Genomic DNA, 14,459 nt, shown 5'->3' on the forward strand with positions numbered 1-14,459 from the left:
GTCCGCAGCACAAGCGGAGGGCTCAGAGAAAGCAGATCTGCAGCCCTGTCTGGAGAGGGACTGCGGTGCCGTGTTTTCCGTGCTGCCTTTCCCCTCCCCTGCGGGGATGGCTCCGCCCCCTGACGCGTCGGGGATCTCGGCCCCGTAGTCTGCACCGCGCTCGGCACGCTCCTCAGCGGTGCCGCGCGGGCGGTCTCCCCCGGTGCCTGCAGGTTGCGTGCCTGAGCGCTCTGCGCCGCCGGTTCCCCGGGGGTCGGTGCTGCTGTTTGCGGTGCCACCGGTTCTGGCACTTGCTTGGCTGCCACCCTGCCCACGGTGCGGGGTGGCTGTTTGATCATCGGAGGCTGAACCTCCGCCACGTGCGTCTCCGCACCACCGCCAACCAGCTGTAGCTGCGGCTGGGGGCTGTGCGCTCCACCCGTCCCGCTCGCTGTTGCTGCCAGCAGGGATCGGGTTGGGGAGATTTTCCTCCATTTTTGCGCTGATGGGGTTAGGGACGCGGCTTTCCTTTTATGGGCCCCGGAGGGTCCATCCTGCTGCGGCTGCTCTGGCACGTCTGGCTGGAGGGCCTTGTCAAACAGCAGCATTTTCAGCCGCATTTCCCTGTCCTTCCATGCTCTGGCTGTTAACTTGGCGCAGAAGGAACATTTCTGAGTGACATGGGATTCCCCCAAGCACCTTATACACTGACTGTGCCCATCAGACGCTGGCATCGCCTTGCGGCACGACTCACACTTCTTGAATCCTGAAGAGGACATTGTGGTGAGTCTTTGAGTTGTTAATAGGGTACTTAGCACCTTCTCTGTGCTTGTTCCCCTCTCAGATCAAGCCTGCCACGGTAGGAGGGCTAATGGCCCTAGGCTCCTGGCCTCCGGTGCTCCGCTTGTTACTAGGATTGGAAGCTGTGAATTCCTTTCCCTTCTTTGTTTTCTGAAAACAACAACCGACTAACTTAATCTAAGACTGAAGAAACTTTAAAACAATTAAAAACGTTAAATACGCTAACTCTGGCCGTAGCCTGAGCGGATTCCGTCTGCAGCCGATGGCGGTTAAAGAGGAATTGGCGGGGACCGGATCGCGCACGTGGCCAGGAGCGCGCAACGGAGCGGCGCGCACCGGCAGAAACTGCTTGGAAGATCCGACCTGCGGCGCCGGGGCGAGCCCGACACCTAACGTGGAGCACCCACGGGGACACTCGAAGAAGAACTGTTTGTTTGTTGAAGTTTGATAAGGATCTTGGCCGCTTTTGGTGCTTTTAAACAGAAGATTCATTAACACACAGTTATTCATCAAGACATTTACAAAACAAAAGGGAAAGAACAGAACACTAATTGGAGGTGAATTATATGGGGAAGAGAAAAGAAATGACCTTCCCCCAATTCACCTGAATTTCAAATGGTTTGGGATATTTACATAACTTTTTGATTCTCCTCCTAACTCTCATGCCACGTATGTTGAAGAAAAAGCTTTATACTACAGAAAATTTATAGTAATTACTAGATGGTATCAGAATTTCAAGAAAATTAAATATTTTCATGGTAACTTCCTACCTGCCCTCACTGCATATAATGCAGAACAAGAGCAAGTCTTAAGGAACAAGAACATAGTATGGATTACACCAGTAGTTCTCGCATCAGCACAAGGCTCCATCCCATGTGACATTCTGAGGACCACAGAGGCAGTATATATAACATGTGGATGTGGCACATAATGGTAAATAACAGGTTGAGAACCACCAGGTTAGAGTGTCAGAGGCAAGGATTACAAAGAGTGGAATAAACAGCGAGTGCAGATTTCACGACATCTTCCTACTCTCATTCTTAAGGACAGTTTGCAATAGCATAGTGTAGATACTCAGGGACTTGACACAGACACTCAAAGAAGTTCTACTTTCTTCAAGAAACATTTAATAGAACACAATGAATTACACAGGACAGGTTTATAGAATAATCATAACAAGACTTCAAAAATGAAAATATTTCTAAGTGGCAGCTATATCCTTGCTAAAGCGCTGCCTGGAAAAACAAATGTAAAATACAAATCCAGCCTTCTTGTAATGCTCCAAATGAGCAACAATCCCATGGAATTTATTTTTTAGAAGGAAAGGGTTAATACAGAACCAGACACTTTGACATGGGACATTTCTCAACCAATTCAGTGGTTTGAGTAGAACTACTCCCAAAGATGATCATTATTTTCCAGAAAATGTCTCTGGGCCCTCACTCTTATTGCTAAACTTTCCTCTATGACAGAGGCTCTGGGAGCTATTTCTGTCCCAAATTTTGGGGTACTGGCAATTCATACAACTGGTTAGAGGTGCAATATCTGAATCCCCCTTTATAGTATATTCTGAGCATCAGTGGACACTTATGGACACCTAAGAAAAAAGAATTTGCAACCAAGTAGATATTTTTCTTCACTCTACAAACTCAGACCTTCCTCATCTCTTCATTTTCATCTATAACTAGTTTCCCCCGCTATTTGCTCAGAGATGCACAAGGAGAGATTGAAGAATAATTCACGGTACCCAGGGTGAAGCCAAATACTTATGAACACATTAAGGCAGCTTTCACATCATTTCACTGTTGGACAAAGAATGCTGGTCACTCCACTGTACATGCAAGTAAGAAAGAGTCAATGCTCAATAAAAAGCATTAGATTCATTGTTAGATACTAATTTATAGAAAAGTCAAAAAGTTTTGCTTTTCTTGTTTTAAAAGAGGTCAGATCATTACTGCATTCACATGCAGATGTATAGACAAATCTATGGGAGTGGACTTCCTTTACTCCACACATACAGAAATTGGGGTACATGGCACCTGAAAAGAGAGGAGGAAATTTTCCTCATTGTTTGCCAGAATGAGTCAGGACATACCTTCTGATTTTAGCTTAAAAGGTGTCTCCAACCAGACTTGCACCAAATGTTGAATATTCCCTATACTACACACTGATAAACTTAGCTCTGAAACACCTATAAGCTATGTCTGGACACACACAGGCTTCCATGCCAAGTACTGGCAACTAATGCATTCAATGCAGTATTGGAACTAGTTACAGAAACAGGTTGTCACTGACACAAATTGATTCCTAGAATATAACATTCCAAGCTCATCACAGCCTGAAGTGGAAGAGGCACCTGCTTTTCATCTCTTAAGACTATTCATCACGTCCAATCTAGTTTTGAGACGACAATCTACAACATATAGTCTGGTTCAAACAGGCACCCTATAGGCCAAGTGGCCAAGAAGTGAAAGAGCATCTCTCTTAGTGTGCTAGGGTGAGAGAAAAAAAATGTTTCTCATTCAAAGGTACTAAGATAGGACAGTGTGGAAAAATTTGACCCCACTGTATCATTGACCCATAAAAAGGAGAGGGAATTTGATTTCAAGTTTTAGCCCTCCCCCAACATTTGCACTCCTTTCTTCCCCTTCACACTTTTCTATTCCCCTGATCCTTTAGGAAAGGAAGGGGAAGAATAGTTTAGTCAAGTTCCTCTTCAAAAATACCCAGCAATTAATGAGCAATCAGCTTCTCAACTCTTTCCTGAAGTGGATATCAAACATGCTCAAAGGTACAGTTGGATGGCTGGTGCAATTTAGTTTGCAGACACTCTCGGCTTTGTTGTGCTGACCCTGCTGATAGGGTTTAGACAAAGAATTCTTAGATGGAACTCCCTGGAAGAAAAAAGCAGAGAGAAATACTCAGTAAATCATCAGGGACTTGTACATTTTTGTAGCATGCGATCTCTTTAAGGATCAGGGTGAGGTCTCACCTAGATCTTCAACATGACTTCCTTTTAGGCCTGCATTTTTCACCACAGTAGTCTATTATTTTATCTGGCTCTCTGCTTTTGCTGGACTGCTTCAACAGAAAGGACTTAAAAGTATGCTTTAAAGTACCGTAAAGGTATAGGCACCTTTAAGTGTTAAAGGAGCACTCAAATAAGGCTATGAAAAGTTCAGAGTGCTCCAATATTCCAAGTGACAACACAGGAAAGAGGAAGGAGCCCAAATAAGACAACATCTTCCATAGGCCACACAAATCCCATCATAATTATGAAAAAACAAAGGTCACTCCCGATCCAACATAACATTGATATGCAGATATCACTGCCTCCAACAAGGACTTTTTCTTTTTTCTGTTGTTTATCATCATCATCCTCTAAATTTTTATTTCTTGCCTAAGAAACTCAAATGTCTACAGTCACAGTAACAAAGCAGCAAGCATATTGGCTGTCTCATTTCAAGGACAGATTACTGGTTGATTTTCCTGGGATACAACTTAAAATGATAGTCGTTACATGCTGTTTTTGTCTCATTGCATAAACTTAAATGATGGTACATAAGGCTCCAGGCTAGGGCTGTTAATAAAGCAATAGAACAACAGAAATAATGTTGGCTTTCCTTCCCTAACATGTCTTATTGTGTTTGGATACTGCAGTGCACATCACACACACTAAATGAAAACCCAGCAAGTATCTTGGCTTGGCACTGCATGAAGAGTTGAAATAAAAAACAGTGTTTGATTTTTTAAAATTAATATTAATTAAAAACAGCAGAGCATGGAATAAATAGCATTCCTTCAAAGTGCACCCTCCTATCTTGGTTGTGTACTAAGCATGTGCAATAAATACCAAGAGACAATCTCAGAGAACAAAATCCTCTATGTGATTCAAAAAATAGGTACATAATGTCAGTGACATTGCAAGTTCATACCATATATAATGTCTCCACCAAAATCGCTCACTCCCAGTCTAGAGAAGCCACCCAGCTTCTCCATCAAAAAAATGGCCAAAAGGGTTAATCTCAGTTATGACTGTGATACGACAAAGTGGCCTGAAAATTTAGAATTAAGTCCCACAAATTAGTTTCATATTAAGATCAAACTCCCACCTCCTTCCCATCATTTGAGCCTGTGAGATGTCATTTCATTTTTTTTAAGCCTTATCTCAAACATCCACACTAAACCCACATATGATAAAAGAAAACTACTATCCCATTTAAAGTGCGTATTAGAGAATTATAGGACTGGAAGGAACCTTACCAGTCCATTCCCCTGAACTCGTGGCAGGGCTAAGTGTCATCTCCCAACCCTGACAGGTGTTCCATGAATATGCTTTTAAAAATCTCCTATGATGGATATTCCACAACTTCCCTAGGCAATTTATTCCAGTACTTAACCACCCTGAGATTTAGGAAGATTTTCCTAATGTCCAACTTCAACTTCCCTTGCTGCAATTTATGCTCATTGTTTACGGAGAATATTTTTTCTCCCTCCTCTTTGTAAAAGCCTTTCAGATACTTGAACGCTGTTAGGTCACCTCTTTGGGCTGGTTGATACTAGGAGATAAAGTTGAATTTAAGGGTCTAAAGTTGATTTTACAAACCATCAGTCTACACTCCAGCACTCAATAGGTTGACCTTAAGGGGCTCCTACATCGACTTTTGTAATGCTGATTTCCCTAGGAGTAACTCACAAAAGGCAATTTTGCAATGCTGAACTATACAAGTGCAGATGACAGCATTATTAAAATTGATTTTATTAGCCTCCGAAACTGTCCCACAATGCTCCTCAATGGCTACATCTACACGTGAAGCCTACATCGAAGTAGCCTATTTCGATGTGGCGACGTCGAAATAGGCTATTTCGATGAATAACGTCTACACGTCCTCCAGGGCTGCCAACGTCGATGTTCAACATCGACGTTGCGCAGCACCACATCGAAATAGATGCAGCGAGGGAACGTCTACACGCCACAGTAGCACACATCGAAATAAGGGTGCCAGGCACAGCTGCAGACAGGGTCACAGGGCGGACTCAACAGCCAGCCGCTCCCTTAAAGGGCCCCTCCCAGACACACTTGCACTAAACAGCACAAGATACACAGAGCCAACAACGAGTTGCAGACCCTGTGCATGCAGCATGAATCCCCCGCTACAGCAGCAGCAGCCAGAAGCCCTGGGCTAAGGGCTGCTGCACACGGTGACCATAGAGCCCCACACGGGCTGGAGAGACAGCGTCTCTCAACCCCCCAGCTGATGGCTGCCATGGAGGACCCCACAATTTCGACGTTGCGGGACGCGGATCGTCTACACGGTCCCTACTTCGACGTTGAACGTCGAAGTAGGGCGCTATTCCGATCCCCTCATGAGGTTAGCGACTTCGACGTCTCACCGCCTAACGTCGAAGTTAACTTCGAAATGGCGCCCGACGCGTGTAGCCGCGACGGGCGCTATTTCGAAGTTAGTGCCGCTACTTCGAAGTAGTGTGCACGTGTAGACACAGCTAATGAGTCCTTTCTGGTCATCCCTCCACCATGGCTACTCTTGATGTGAGCACGAAGTAGGTGACAGGTAATGGTGGTCATCAGCCTGGAAATTTTCATTAGATTTCCTTTCCTTTCTGGCCACTGCAGTGAAGAGATGCATGGACCACATCTCTGCAGTACACTGAGCACACCTTGCAGCCATGAGTTCTCAGCATTACAAAAGGGCTCCCATATGGAGCCATCAGGAGATCTTGAACCTCACCTCAGTGTCGGGGGAGGAAGCTATCTTCCTCCAGCTCAAACGCTACACCAGGGATGCTCAGCAGTGCCATGTAAAGGAGCTGAGACAGAGCTACCAGAAATGCAAACAAGCGCATGTTTGGTCTGAGGCATCTCCCCAGAAATGCTGATACTATGATGAGCTTCACGATATTCTGGGGACAGAAGCAACCTCTTCCCTCAGAGGACAACTCGACTCCTTACAGTGTTCCTTGGAAGGATGATGAAGCATCAATTTGGAAGATCTGGAAGCCTGATTTGGAAGACGTGGATGACAGCGGGATCCAGTCAAGTATAGAAGTAGAGCCTGAAAGCCAGGAGCTGTTTCTTCACTTAGAGCCTGTCCCCTTAACTCAGGAGGTGGCTTTGGAGGCAAACCCAGATCCTGAAGAGGGCACTTCTGGTACGTGTTTTTTTTTCTACTGATAATAGTGTGCTGCAATCATGAGGTTGATGGTCTGTGCCCATTTCCTTTAGAATGGCTTGTTAATATTTATGGGGATGGAGTGCTGATCCTGTTTGGACAAACAGCTGAACATCTTCAGCAGGCACTCTTTGATTCTCCTCACGAGATATTTGAGGATACCTAACTTGTTCCTGCTTCCACGGTAAGACACCTAACTGCACCAAGACACCAGTAAGTGATCTGGAAGTATGTTCCCACAGAGCATTCTTACAAATTTTTCAACATTGTACTAGGACAGAATGAGCAATCTTTCCTTATCCCTTTTTCTTATTCTGATAAGGCTGAGGTCTCGTTTGGCAACCTAGAATGCATGGAAAGTTTCATGAGTCACTAATAATTTTTTGCCTGTGACCTACCCAGTGCAGAGCAAAACTCATGCATCTCCTGCAGAAGCCATTTTAAAATCCAGGCAATCCCCCAACCTGGTCCAGTGGGTGACTGGACCCTCCCCTTGGTTCATGTGCATGCCTGCAGTGACTTTTAATGATTTTTTTTTTAACTCCTGGAGCAGCCACTTTAAAATCCAGGTGCTGCTTTAAGAACACTCTGTGCAGCCACCCACTCCCCCTGGGCTGACGTCGGCTGGGAATCGCAGTGCCCTGCTCCCTCCTGGCGCTCCTTTAAGAAGGCTGGGTTTGGAGACGAGGCAAATTTTTTTCCCCTGTGAACCAAAGATAGCTTATCATGTGTTGAAGGTAAACCTCAGCCACAGAAGAGCTTAAATCATTCTGATTGGAATCACGCTTTCTGCAGTCTTAAGAGTCACCACAGTGACCTTTCAGTTGCAATATGTTCTTCCATAGAGAGACAACCATTCATTCTATCAGCATGGTCACTGTTGCGAGCAAAGATAAAAATGTTGCTATTGACAATGCCATTAACATTTCTGCATGTATTTTATCAGGAGTCAACCTTGCTAGATAACAGAGAGGCCCCATTCCTGCCCATAAGAGCTTGCCCCAGATGTGGATGAGGAAGAAGTCCTGGCATGAAATGTTGGAGAGTTATTTTGATGTTCTAATAAAGGAAAGAGGAGAGCTGACTGGCTGGAGGAAAAACATGATGGACTGTCGAGCACAAATGCATGCTTCATTCCTGTCCCTAATGAAGAGGCAGACTGAGAAATCACATTCCGAAGTACTGCAGCACTGCACCACAATGTGAACATCGAGCACAAACCACTGCAAACAAACTTTGAAGAGACTTGGTATCCATGTTTTTGTTTGTAATGGCGGATGGCAATCAATATAAAACTGTACAAAAATGCTATTTGTTTTCAGTGGGAAGTGAGGGAAATGCAGAAAATGCATTCTGGGATGATGACATCAGAAACCCAGAACCACTTGCAGCAACTCCCCCCACCAACACCATCACAAAATCCCAAAATGCAATAGATCTGCAGGAACTGTGGGACAGGTGACTTAGGCCACCTTGTGGAGACACATTATAATCGGCTTTGTGAGCAGTATAGGTGATCAAACTCAACTTTACAAAATCTAGTGTTAAAAAGTTGACTTTAACAAATTTGACTATGCTCCTAAGTGTAGACATACCCTTTGTCTTCTTTTTTTCCAGACCAAACAAACCCAATTCTTTTAATTGTCCCTCATAGGTCACGTTTTCTAGATTTTTAATCATTTTGGTTCTGCTCGTCTGAGGACCTCTTCCAACTGGTCCACATCTTTCCTGAAATGTGGTGCCCAGGACTTGACACCACACTCCAGCTGAGGCCTAATCAGCACAAACTAGAGTGGAAGAACTACTTGTTTCTTGCTTACAACACTCTTGCTAATACATCCCATAATGATGTTTGGTGGTTTTTTGTTCTTTTGGGGTTTTTTTTTTTTTGGTGGAGACAACAGCATCACACTGTTAACTCATATTTAGTTTGTGGTCCACTATGACCTCTAGGTCACATTCCACAGTGCCTCCTTCCTAGATAATCATTTCCTACTTTGTCTGTGAAAGTAGTAGTTCCTTCCTAAGTGGAGTACTCTGCATTTGTCCTTATTGAATTTCATCTTATTTACCCGAGACTATTTCTTGTTTGTCCAGATCATTCTGAATTATAATCCTGTCCGCCAAAGCACTTGCAATCCCTCCTAGCTTGATATCACCTGCAAACTTTATAAACGTAGTATCCATGCCTTACTAAATTCTAGATATACAACATCTACTGCTTTCCCCCATCTACAAAGCTTTTTACCTTGTCAAAGAAAGCTATCAGAAGGATATTAGTGTCAATGCTAAGACTCCCTGGGGATATATGTTCTCCCTCACTGCAATACTATTCAATGTAAATGAAAGTGAGAAAAGGGGTAATAGTTCATAGTTATAATACTACCTAGACTATACATTCTCCATCTCCTGGTCATGATCTTGTTCTTCCTCTTCTTCCTCCACTTCTTCATCACCTCCTTCCTTCTCTGAAGGAGCTTCCCCATCCCTTGCTATTTCCTCCACGTGGGCGAGCATGTCAGCCATCAGTGCTTCCTCCAGCCTCTTCCGCACCTGCTGTACAAGCTCCTCCTGCTTCCTGCCCAAAACCAGTGAATACTTATATTACTCTTCACAGCCAACAATTTCAAGGGAAGAAGTGCAAATGCCTCAGCTGTGAGGCTGGAGAAAGGTGATGTGGGGTGCTAAAAATAGAATTAATATTTTAAAATATCACATCATCATGTTTAAATATATTACAGGTGGAGCCGGTAGCAACACTAAGTTTGTATAATACTTCTCATTATATGATCCTGTTTTCAACTGAAAACACCTGGGCTGAAATTTTGTATGCCAAGTGTCTGCCTGAGGATAAATCATATGCACAAGATATTCAACCTTAATTCTAGCATTTGCTAATTTTGTGTGCTTGAGTTTACAACTTGAACAATGTACTAGCAATTGGTTTCTGTGTTTATTTATATATGTATCTCACACACACACACACAAGACAAATATTCTCTTGTAAATCTGCACAGATTTTCCAAGAAGGCAAAGTCAATTATTACTTCAATGCAGCAGAAATGCATACTAAATAGCATAATCCAGAGGGGGACAAACATCCAGCCCATCAGACCCTTCAGTGTAGTCCCCAAACTCCCACCAGGAAGCAGGGTTGGGACAGCCTAGCATAGGAGGAGCCAGCTTTACTCCTGGGCAGCCCCCAACCAATCCCGCTCCTTGTACCTCTCCCCTGCCCCCACAGCCTCAGCTCCCCTAGCACCTGAGTGGCACAGTTACTGTACCATCAGCCCTGGTGTTCCAGATGGTGTTGTCAGGATCTGGGGGGGCGGGGGGGAGTCCAGGTTGAAGAGGAGAGGTTGGATGGGGGTGGGGAGCGGGGGGGGATGGATGGAGGGAGGGGCTGAGCCATGCATGACTGTTTGTGGAAGCACAACCTCCCACAGCCTTTCCTACCTGGCCCTTCATACAATTTCAGTACTCAGTGTGGCCCTCAGGCAAAAAGTTTGCACACCCCTGTGCCATAATTACTTGGTGGCTGCATTTCTCAAGCTAGAGGTTGGAATATAGAGGTTCAAGGCAGAATCGGAGCAACCTTAAGATGTTTGTTGGAGAACATCACCCAATTTTTAAATCCTTGCAGATATCAAACAATGGATACATGTGATACACCAGCATTTAACTGTTCCCAATCCTGTGCTGACAGACGCTACAAGTGCTCAAAACATGAACTGGATATGCCACTTTAATTACTTCCCTGCATGTATGAAATGATGACAAGCATAGAAGTTTACCAGAAAAGGATGTTAAGGACCTGTGAGGATAAATGAGCAACAGAGGAAGAAGCCGTAGTAAGTGACAGTGACACTTGAAAGAAGTGGATTGGATTGATTATATTCCAGACATAAAGTGAAGTATACTATCACAATATACATTCTGTGACTGCCTTACTTCCACAAACATCAACAGCTGAGCTATTTGCTATTTACAACACTGCAAGAACAAAGCAGAAATCCAATAGGTTTCAACTCTTTGGCTCATCAACATGCATTTGACATACAGGCATGGTACAAGGGGCAAAGCTCGCTCTCTCTACCCTCAATTCTTTATTTCCAGAAACTCCAACGGTGGGGAAGGAAGGCAAGTTGTAGAATGGGCAAGAGCAACATATCTCAAAACACACCAGTTACAGAACAGGTAACTGTCTTTTCTTCAAGTGATTGCACACATCCATTCCACTTTAGGTGACTCCGAACAGTACACACACACAGATAGGTAAGAGTTCACAGCCAAGTTGACAGCAGCACAGCTCTGCCGAGCCCAGTGTCATATCTGGCTTGCTAACTGATAATACAGAAAGACATAAACATGTGAACCCAGGATCACGTCATAGCTCTACAGATGTCCTGGTTTGGCATGTGTGCCAGGAAAGCTACCAAAGATGCCTGAGCCCTGGCTGAGTGGGAGGAGATAATCTATTTCAGAAGGACCTTTGCTAACTTATAGCAATTCCATATCATTTTTGCCAGAAGGCTCCTGGCATGGCTGATTTCCCTGACTGGTAGGGTGTTGGGCTGGAATCTTTTCCAAGCAGGGATGAAAGATAGGGTCCTAATGGTTGCGTGGGAGTTTTTACGCCTGTGTAATTTCATGTCCACCTGTTCTGCAAACAGGGCACAGCCAATAAACAGCAGATGCTCCATAGACTGCTGAGCTTCCACTGATAAACCTGAGAGGACTAGCCAGGAAGTCTGATGCATCAACATGGCTGATGCCACTGTGCATGCTCCTAAGTCTACTGCGCCTGCAGCTGCCTGAAGGGCCATTCTGGCTGCTGCCATGCCCTCCTCTAGAAGAGCCCTGAACTCCCTCCTGGAGCCCTCAGGAAGCAATTCATCACCTTTTGCCATGGCATGCTCCATGTTAAAATTATAGTGGACAAGGAGGGTTTGATGCTTGGCCACTCTTAGCTGCAGGCTGGCAGAAGAATAAATTTTATGGAGAAACAAATCCCGTCACTTGCAGTCCTTATTTTTTGGCGTTGCCCCTGCCTGTCTTTATGGGTGACCACTTCTACCACTCAGGAGTTCAGGACAGGGTGGGAGTAAAGACTTTAACCAGGACCAAAGTACTTCCTCTTAACCCTTTTGGAAAGAGATGACAGAGATGAGGGTGTTTGCCAAAGGGCACTGCTGATTTTCGTTAGGTAAGGACAAGGACAGTCTGGAGGGTGCTGTGAAATAGCGCACATCAAACAGTGCATCCACTGGTTCCTCTAGCTCCGCAGCAGGGAGCCCCACATTGGAAGCAACCCACTTCAGACACTCCTGGCACACCTTCACATCATCATGTGGCACTAGGGACTAAAAATAGCCTCATTTGGGGAGGACAAAGAAGATGCCAGTGCCATGAGCTCTGCTCGTTCCTCCTGTGGAACAGGGTGATGTGATGACTTTCTGTGTTTTGGTCTCTCTCAAGAACTTGCACCTGCTTTAGGGAAGAGGGGAGGGTGAAATGAGCTCCAGGGGCTGCTGGCCATTCTGATAACTTTTCCAGCTAGCCTTCTCAGTTTTGAAGGTGAGTGAACCCTCACCACATACAAGGAAACCAGGACACTAGCCACCAAGGGCTGGGGCATCATCATCAGCATTGGGGTCTGTCTTGGCAGCAGGGAGCCCTGTTTGGTACTGGCCACTGGTTCACTCTCCCCATGACCAAGAGTGGGAGAGCCTCCAACTGCCTTCTGCCCAGTTAGGAGAGAGATGGACCTGCAAGAATCTGCCCAAGCAGAACTCTGTGTCTCAGGACCTCAGAATGCAGTGTGGGATGACCGTTTGGTGACAGCAACCCAGCAACTGATGCCTTCCAACACTTGGAATAGGACTGCAACCTAGAGTTGGTTCTATGGCCCAAGGGTCTCTGCTAACACGAAGAAAGTCATGGAAACCAGTGTAGCTGTGACCAAGAATGACAATGATGATGATCTGAGTGATCCTGGGAGTGTCTGAGGTCATGGGGAAGCAGGGGACCAACCACAAGTACCCAAGGTAAGTGCATGAGCTTCAGCCTGTCCACACCAATGCTCTGATGAATGTTGCCCCAAGTCCAGCCTCCTGTGCCCGAAGTCAGTGAAACAGAAGATCAGGCATGAAGTCTGCCTTTCAGTATACAAAGCTTGAAGGCTTCAGACCAGGGAGTACTCACAGGATGGCGCCTTGGGAGAGGAGCAGGGACACTGGGACTGAAACACTCAGAAAAAGTCCAGCATGGACTTACCCTTTTCCTGAACATGCTACTGCCAGGAAGCGTGCCACTGGCACCAGCAAGGACAAAATGTCCAGAGTTGTCCAAAAGCCTCTGTGCCGCCACATGCCCTTGGCTTTCATCGCAACTCACGGTCACTGGAATGGGAGGGAGAGGGCTGAACTGCTGTGTTTAAGTCGGTCCATGACTCCCAGAAAGAAGCATGAAACTGCCCACCACAAGTCTGGGCTCCTGTTCCTCTTCTTTGCATTCTGGACCAGAGATGGGGGGGGGGAAATAGTACCAGCAGAACACTCCACACCAAAATTACAGTGCTTGAGGCCAAGTTAGACATGGTCTCCAGAGCCAGGGTTAGTGCTGACTCCATTACCAGCGCCCTGAGGTGAATGCCCCTTTCTTTCTTCAAGGCTTGAACGATTTGCAAATACTCGACTTCTCGCTGATGTATCCTTCATCTCAGGCAGTTGTCGCGAGGGTTGCTAACAGCCATAGGATGCCTGCACTATAGACGGTTGTTTGAAGCCTGGGGACAAGGGCATGCCCCATGCCTAGGCTAAGACCTCGCCAGGACACTAACATCTTGCAAACTAAAAAACACTGAGAAACTACTGAGAGAACTAACACACCCTGAACTGTGACAAAAACTGCCAAAGCACAACAGTTCCACTGCACCATCACTGGCTGCAAGAAGGAACTAAGAGTGGGGGGAACGAGCAGTAGTCCTTATATCATACCATGAGGCACCACTCTGGTGGTTGCCACTATTGCCCCCCAGGGGTACTGATGAGGGGGAAAAGCTTCTGGCACCAATATATGTGGCAAGTACCCACATCTAACGTGGAATGGACATGAGCAATCACTTGAAAAGAACTGATGGCTCTATTCAGAGCTTCCTTGGACCTGTTCTCTGGAGATTAACAGTAGGAAGTACCTAGAGAAAAGGAGAAGTCTGCAATGTTATCTTACAAGGGTGACAGAATATTTCTTCCCTCAAAGATGCAGAGGTAAAATTATACAAATCCAAACAGTCAGAGTAAACATTATTTTCTTTTGTTTGCAATGAAATCAAGTTAATAACAATTAGACACACTAGTGTAAAGCAACCAAATAAACCCAGTGAGTCACACTCATTTATCAGGTATAAGCTTAATATTGACAAAAAAGGCATTAACTGTTTTACCCCAAATATTAGAGAGGTAGCCGTGTTAGTCTGTATCTTCAAAA

The 14,459-nt window shown here is 45.3% G+C and overlaps 1 protein-coding gene across 4 annotated transcripts in view; it reads right to left on the reverse strand.

Moving 5' to 3' along the window:
- Positions 1–1,884: 1,884 nt before the first annotated feature.
- The window catches only part of MBD3 (methyl-CpG binding domain protein 3), a 42,788-nt gene continuing 30,213 nt past the window's right edge, over positions 1,885–14,459 (reverse strand). For all 4 annotated transcript variants that reach the window (XM_074978107.1, XM_074978108.1, XM_074978106.1 and 1 more), the window contains exons 6-7: positions 9,358–9,549; positions 1,885–3,674 (exon numbers count right to left, since the gene is read on the reverse strand). In XM_074978107.1, coding sequence (XP_074834208.1) covers positions 9,363–9,549 — 187 coding nt within the window. In that variant the 3' untranslated portion in view covers positions 1,885–3,674; positions 9,358–9,362. The remainder of the gene's footprint in view (positions 3,675–9,357; positions 9,550–14,459) is intronic.

This window comes from Carettochelys insculpta, chromosome 27 (assembly GCF_033958435.1).
Source record: "Carettochelys insculpta isolate YL-2023 chromosome 27, ASM3395843v1, whole genome shotgun sequence".
NCBI classification, from domain to species: Eukaryota; Metazoa; Chordata; order Testudines; family Carettochelyidae; genus Carettochelys; species Carettochelys insculpta.